Here is a 6,659-nt window from a genome sequence, read left to right on the forward strand (position 1 = left end):
CTGAGTCAGGTGTCAGGCTGCCTCAGTTGCACTGAAGGCTCATTTAGGAGTTAGCAGGGCAGAGAAAAACTCACCAACGTAGTTTATTGCCTTTGGCTGACCCCAAGACCCATGAAAAATAGGACAGCATTGAAAAACAAAGGTTTAAGTAGCCTGGAAGTGTCACCCTCCTGCCACCACACCAGGACAGAGCCATTGTCATCCTCAGGGACTCCTTTACCTCAGGGCATCACTTGGTATCAGCTGGCTGGCATTGGTGTGGCCGTGGGCATGTTACAGGCGCTCAGACCGACCCCTCACCCCCTGCCTCCCTCTCTCTTCCCCACGCTCCCAAGGTTGGCTCCGTGGTGGCCGTGGGCTGGATCCGCTCCAAGAAAGCCGTGGACTGGCGCCTGTTCCGCAACATCTTCCTGGCCTGGTTTGTGACTGTGCCCGTGGCCGGCCTGTTCAGCGCCGGCGTGATGGCGCTGCTGATGTACGGGATCCTGCCTTACATCTGAGGAGCTTCCTCTGCTGGGAAAAGGGGAAATGGCCGAGCTACAGCCCATGGGAGAAGCGTTCCCATGAAAGAAGCAGTCGGAGAGGATCCATCTTCCATACCTAACTTCTTATCTACTGTACATAACAATGTGTCATATTGGTGACATGGTGATGTGGTGCCATTTCTTATATATTAAAGAAATATATATGCATATATTAGGTAACAATACCTAAGTTATATCATCAGTGGGGTGAAAATAATTGCCTAGAACTTAATATTTAGTAAAATTTGTACATAGTGTATCATTTTGGTGGCTATTTTTTAATCTTTTGAAGAAGAGTATGAATTAGGAAATGTTTCTTGTCCATTTGATATAAGAAGAAGCAAGGTACAGGACTGAGTAATACATGAATTTTTTTAAAGCTATTAAGATACTGGAACAAAATAAAATGTGCAGAAGTGCTTTTCATGAAATAACTTTGTTCATATCATATTGATTTTTGTGTATCATAGCGTGATGGTTATGGCTGTGTAAATACTTATGAACAGTAACTTTTAAATGGTGCATTTCCCTTATATATTTTGGATAAGAAAGTTTAGGAAGTACCAAAGAAGCAGGGGAATAGTTTGCCGATATTATGTTGTTGTCTCCACGTGTGTTGTGTTTCCCCACCTCTGATTCAACGTTGTTTCACCAAGCTCTGGCCAGTGAGGCCAGGGTAGTACTGTTCATGTCTTAATGTAACTTTAAAAAAGAAAAGCGCACACAAAAAATTAGTTCTCGTACTTAGTAGGCAGCCCACGGCTCTCCACATTAGCTGACAGTAGACTGACTTCATTTTGTGGGTTGATACTCGAGTATCTCACTGCTCACCTTCTACCTTCCCCCTTCGAGTCTCAGCTCCCGCTTGCCCTGCTGTGGGCTCCTGCGGAGCGCCAGCCTCCCTCCTCCTCCTCTCCATCAGACACAGCGCACTCTCAGGTACAGGAGCGGGGCCTGGGGCACCCCCGCGTGCAGAGGGAAGGGCAGCAGCGGCGGGACAGGGCTCAGCCCTGGCTTTGTACCTGGTGGCCATGGGCGCCCACGGGAGCGCTGATCCATGCAGGGGAGACGTGAGCAGGCGCTGCCTCCCCCCTGGCGAGCGCCGCACCAGCCACAGCCAGCCAGCCTCTGCTGTGCTCCTGCAGCAGGGAGGGGACGGGGGCCTGGCCCTGTGTGCATGGAGGTTGAATGGTAACCAGCAGTTGGGATGAGATTTTTTTCACGGCAGCTCAGGGGAAAATGGCCAGCTACATCCCCTACACGCCTTTGGAAAGCACATTTGAGTGAAAGTTACTGATTTATGCGTGGGAGGCAAAGGGCAAGGGGTGCCCAAAGGAGGTTGGGAATCTATTACTGTTTAAATGCTGCTAAAATTTTGATAAAATGTTCTTGGTACTCCATTGTGATTTTTCCATTGGTCATTCATACCAAATTTATAATAAAAAGATAAACAGCCCCTATAAGTGCCTCTTGCGTTTCTGGAGTGTTACTTAGCTGTAACGGGAAGGCTCCCTGGGCAGTTAAAGCCTACTCCTTGGCATCTGCCGCCCTTTGTCCTTTGTGTGCCGTGGTCAGTGGGATCAAACCCTGCTCTGTGTGGCGCTGACAAAACCTCCCTTTTCTCCTGCTGCCCTGGCAGCCCCAGAGCCCTGCCAGCTCTGCCCGGGCTCGGCTCACAGGCGTCTCTCGGTCGAGCTTCGGGGGCTCGTGGGCTGCTTCAGACACATTCCCTGGGCACTCGCCTCCAGCTGCCTCCCTCACCCTGGCTCTCTTCCTGGGGCTCTGGAAGCATCCCTATTGCCATGGCAGCGTGCTGCTCGGTTTCCAGCTCCTCTGAAACCCTAGAGCTGTGCTATAAATAGTGCTGGCAAATGGGTGGGATGGGTGGGCAGCAGCTGAATGCCCAGAGCAGTCAGTAAATGCCCAGAGAAAATTTGGGAGCTGTGGAAAAGGGTGGAAGAGCTCTCCTTATCTTAGCACTTGCATAAAGAAATGCCTGCCCAGTGGCCCAGCAGCTTCCCACCTTGTTTTATCTACAGAGACAAACCAGAGTTCTCTCACTCCAGCGGCGGGGGCACAGCTGCATCCCCGCCAGACACAGGCAGCATGCAGAGGCTGTGCCAGCGCTGGGGGTATGTGATAATCCCCCAGCACACACAGCTGGGTGTCTGTCAACAACACATATATAAATAAAACTGCTGCGAGGGAAATGGCTGGCAAGGGAGGACCTCCAAAATATTCCTGCCCCAGCTACAATAACCTTCACTGTGGAGGGAGATGGAGAATCCAAAGTGACTTTCTTCACACCACAGAGGTGTCTTTAGACACCCCAGAGAAGCAGAATCTGCACAACTGCTGAAACATGCTGCAAATATGGGCACGGCTAAAACTCCCTTTGCCCAGGCAGCAATCAAAATGGGTCTGTTTTCAGCTCAAGAGATGGTGAGCGATTTGCATTTTTTCAGCAGCATCGGAGCTCAGTGGGGCTGGAGAGCTGAGCTTGCTCAGCCAAGGCCTATTTAACAAGCAGATGCTGATAGACCTCGACAGAGACACGGGATCTTGGCACCCTGCAGGGCTGCCCTGTCCCTGGCAGAGCTCTTCCCGCCGTGGATCACAGCCACCAGGGCTGCAGCCCTCCTGGCAGGACACAGGACAGCGGGGCTGTCACCAGGCAGACCTTGCTGCGTGCTGGGGAGGAGTGTGTGCAGGCTGCTGGGGCTGCAGGAAAAGTGAACTCAAGAAACAGGTCAGAAGAGAGATAGAAGGCTGATAGAAATATTTATTACAAGTAGAAAGTGTTTTAGCCAAGGAAATGCAGCCTGAATTACAGAAACCAAGGTGTCTACTGGATCTCATAGACCAGTGGTAAATCTTTGACTCCAAACAACCTGAGGAGAGCCAGCTGGCAGAATGAAGGTGCTAATAGAATAATTACCCTCATCAACCTCTCCTCATGCCCCCAGCTTTCACTCTACTACCAGATTTCATGGTTTGCCCTGGGAGTTGCTTTGCCTTTGCATGTCTGATGGTTGCTGGGATATGTCATTGTTACCAGCTCTGCTCGTGCTGCTTGGCAGATGCCCCATGATGGTGAAGTTGCTGTGGCATGGTGACCTGTGCATCCTGCTCTGTCCTCTCCAGCAGAGCAGCCCTGTTTTGCCAGCTCCCTGCTGCTGGTCTCCCACCTCCCAGGTGAGTGCCCTGTGTGCTCATGGCTGTTCTGCCTGGCCCAACACCCCTTGGAGCAGGAGCCCTGCCCGTGCCACAGACACTGAGGTTTGTTCTGGAGCTGGGCACTAAGTGCTCCTTGTGGGGACATGTGAGGTGAGAGAGGCCAAGAGATGCAGTGGGGAGGAGCATGGGGCAGGACAAGGCAAAGGCACAAAGCCCTTTGTTTGTGGTAGAGAGACCTGGCCTGCTTTGAGAGATAACCCAGGCCTGGGAGCTAGGTGCTCCTGCACTGCAAGATGGTACTGATGGACAGATCCACATTTCTGGGGGGCAAAAGAGTGTTTGAATTAGTGTCCTGTGCTTTTGCTTCTCTAGAGAAGGTAGATGATGGGGAAAGTGGTTTATTCTGGTTCTAGGTTTCTTTTTTTAAAGTTTAAGGACCCTTGGTTTTGTGTTCCTGCTTTTGTGGCGCTTGCTTTAGTGACACTAATGATTGGTTTGATGGAGCATTGCCTCCACCTGCTGGTTACCAAAAAGAAGTCTGAACCGGAGTAAGATTTTTATTGCCAATGTGAAGCTTTATGAGCCTCCTTTTTCTAAGCAGTAAAACAAAGTAGAAATGAATTATATGTAACAAAAATGTGGACTGTGCTCTTTCCAGGTGAAAATTGTAAGTACAAACATGCATTTATTTGTAATTTAGCTATTACAAATAACTAAATCCTGCACACTCAGTTTTATTTCCAATATCTTAGGTTCTAGGAGAAAAAGGTTGCACTGAATTAAATTACATTTTCATTCTGATTGAAACAAAAAGATTTTTTCTTCTACGTGTCTTGCAAAAGTAACCAGTATGTCACTTGAGTTCTTAAAATTAGGCTTTTTTTTTAGCAGCACTGAACTTCTGCAGTGGTCCTATTTTAGCACTGTATTGATGAGCAAACACTTCATCCAGGGGTAGCATTGGTCTGAAAGATTGTATAAGCATATTATACCACTTAATCAAATAATTGCAGTTTTCAAAGGGGTATTATTTTTCCAAAGTGAAATAGTATTTTTAACTTGAACAAATATGCTGTGCTGCTGCCAGCTTTCAGGTGCAGAGATTTTTTTTGTGAGAAGGTGAATGTAAATAACAAAAGCTTGTTTCCTTCCTTAACTGCAACCTCTCAAAACAAAGAGCCTGGAAACCAAGCACAAACAATGTCTGAGTTTCGTGGCTCCTTGCATCTGCCCCAGCTGACAATAAACATCCAACTTCAGGAAGATGACTTCTCATCTGACAAACCCTAAGTTCAAGGATGTGACATGTGTTACTGCAGTGCAAATATTTACTGCAGATCATTATTCATTGCTGTGCTTCAGGAAGAGCAAAAGGAGTGGCAGGTGTCCAGCTGGTGGCCAGTCCTCTCCATTGCCCAGCTGCAGCCAGCCCCTGGATGGCCCTTCCCACATTTTGGCGCAGTGCGTGCCAGAGCCCTTGCTGGGAGCAGCTCGTGCAGCTTACAGAATTCAAGTTGCTGCTGAAGAGCTTGTTCCTGGTCTCTCATTGCAAGGACAGTGGGGTTCTCTGCCTCTGAAAGCTGACTTCATTCCCTAACTAGGGATACCCCACCAGTCCCTGGCACAAAGGGAGAAGCTCCTTGTACCTGCAGATCAAGTTGCCAGTGTCAGGGAAAGGCAAGGAGGGTGTAGTACACTGGTCTCATGTGAAACAGAGAGATGGCTCTGAGTGGAAAGCACTAAAGCATTTTTGGATGATACTAAAACTGCTTTCTGACTGTGAGAGGATTTATCAACTTTTTTGCTGGAGGGGAAAAAATATAGGAAGGTTAATCTGAAAATGTTACCTTGCTATCTTGATGTACTTTGTAATGGATGATCTTCTCTTGATCTTGCAAGACAGTGTTGAGAATCCTTTTAATTCCTATGGAAAACAGGCACTCCTGGAACTGCCCAAAGTTTCTGGTCTGAATAATTTTCTGTATGCCTGATTCTTCCACTCATTCTTGCTTCTCATGGAATCCTGGTGATCTCTGTAATGGAAATTGCATGTGACATGTCTTTCACACTCATGGGCTTATCAAGGTGAAGCTGACAATTCCTCTCTTCTCGGTCTCTGACTTTGCATGACAACATGCAGTAAGTCTGGCTGCTTTCTGACAGATGGCTGCTTCTGTTTCCCGTGGGAACAGAGATGCTTTGTTGCACTCATAAAATGCCTGTCAGTGCTTGGGTCAAGTGCTGCTCAAAATACACCAAAACCAATGTGGAACTGGCACAAGAAATTATGAAAGGGAGAAAGAGAACTTGAGGCTGGACCCAAGGACCACGAAGAGCTTGGTCACTTTATGGGGACAATGTCACAAATCCAATTCTGAGGACGAGCTTTGGATGGCAGACAAAGGTGCACCTGGATTTTTTAGGTCACGGCCATGTGCTGCTTTTGCTGCTTTCCAAAGCTTTAGATATTTTTTCCTGAGCACTTAGAACAATTTGGATGCAGAAATCTGTGACCCGAATCTTTGAGACAACAGTTCAAGAGCTACATTATGTAAAGGTCAGCTGAAAACCTTTTCTTATATTTGGGTTAAGGTTTCTAAGCACTGCAGAAAGATGTTAAAAGGCTTTATCAACTTGCAGGCTGTTCTCTTCCATAAAACACTGTCCTTTCTATTCCTATCCCAAATAATGTTCATTAAGGCAGTTTCCCTTCCTTTATGAAGGCTGGAGTAAATGCTTTTAGATATCTTTTGAAGAAAATCTCCTGGATACACATTATTTGTCATATTTATTATGGAAAAGACATCTTACTTGTTTGCTTCATCCTTTCATTTCAGATAGTTTGCATCAAATAAAGATATTTCCTTTGTTATTGAAAATTACTCCAGATCCTCTTTGCACAGGAATGTACAGAGACAAAATTTTCTAATTTGGAAGAACCAGTTACAAATGTGAGGA

At 47.2% G+C, this 6,659-nt stretch overlaps 1 protein-coding gene across 7 annotated transcripts in view; it reads left to right on the top strand.

The window, feature by feature from the left end:
- SLC20A2 (solute carrier family 20 member 2) overlaps window positions 1-2,003 on the top strand; it is a 56,658-nt gene extending 54,655 nt beyond the window's left edge. For 6 of the 7 annotated variants that reach the window (XM_005484666.4, XM_074540995.1, XM_026791977.2 and 3 more), the window contains one exon: window positions 336-2,003. In XM_005484666.4, the coding sequence (XP_005484723.1) occupies window positions 336-500 (165 nt within the window). In that variant the 3' untranslated portion in view covers window positions 501-2,003. The remainder of the gene's footprint in view (window positions 1-335) is intronic. The other variant, XR_012580399.1, reaches the window with a different exon arrangement.
- Window positions 2,004-6,659: the final 4,656 nt, after the last annotated feature.

The sequence above is a fragment of the Zonotrichia albicollis genome, chromosome 5 (genome assembly GCF_047830755.1).
Source record: "Zonotrichia albicollis isolate bZonAlb1 chromosome 5, bZonAlb1.hap1, whole genome shotgun sequence".
Taxonomy (NCBI): domain Eukaryota; kingdom Metazoa; phylum Chordata; class Aves; order Passeriformes; family Passerellidae; genus Zonotrichia; species Zonotrichia albicollis.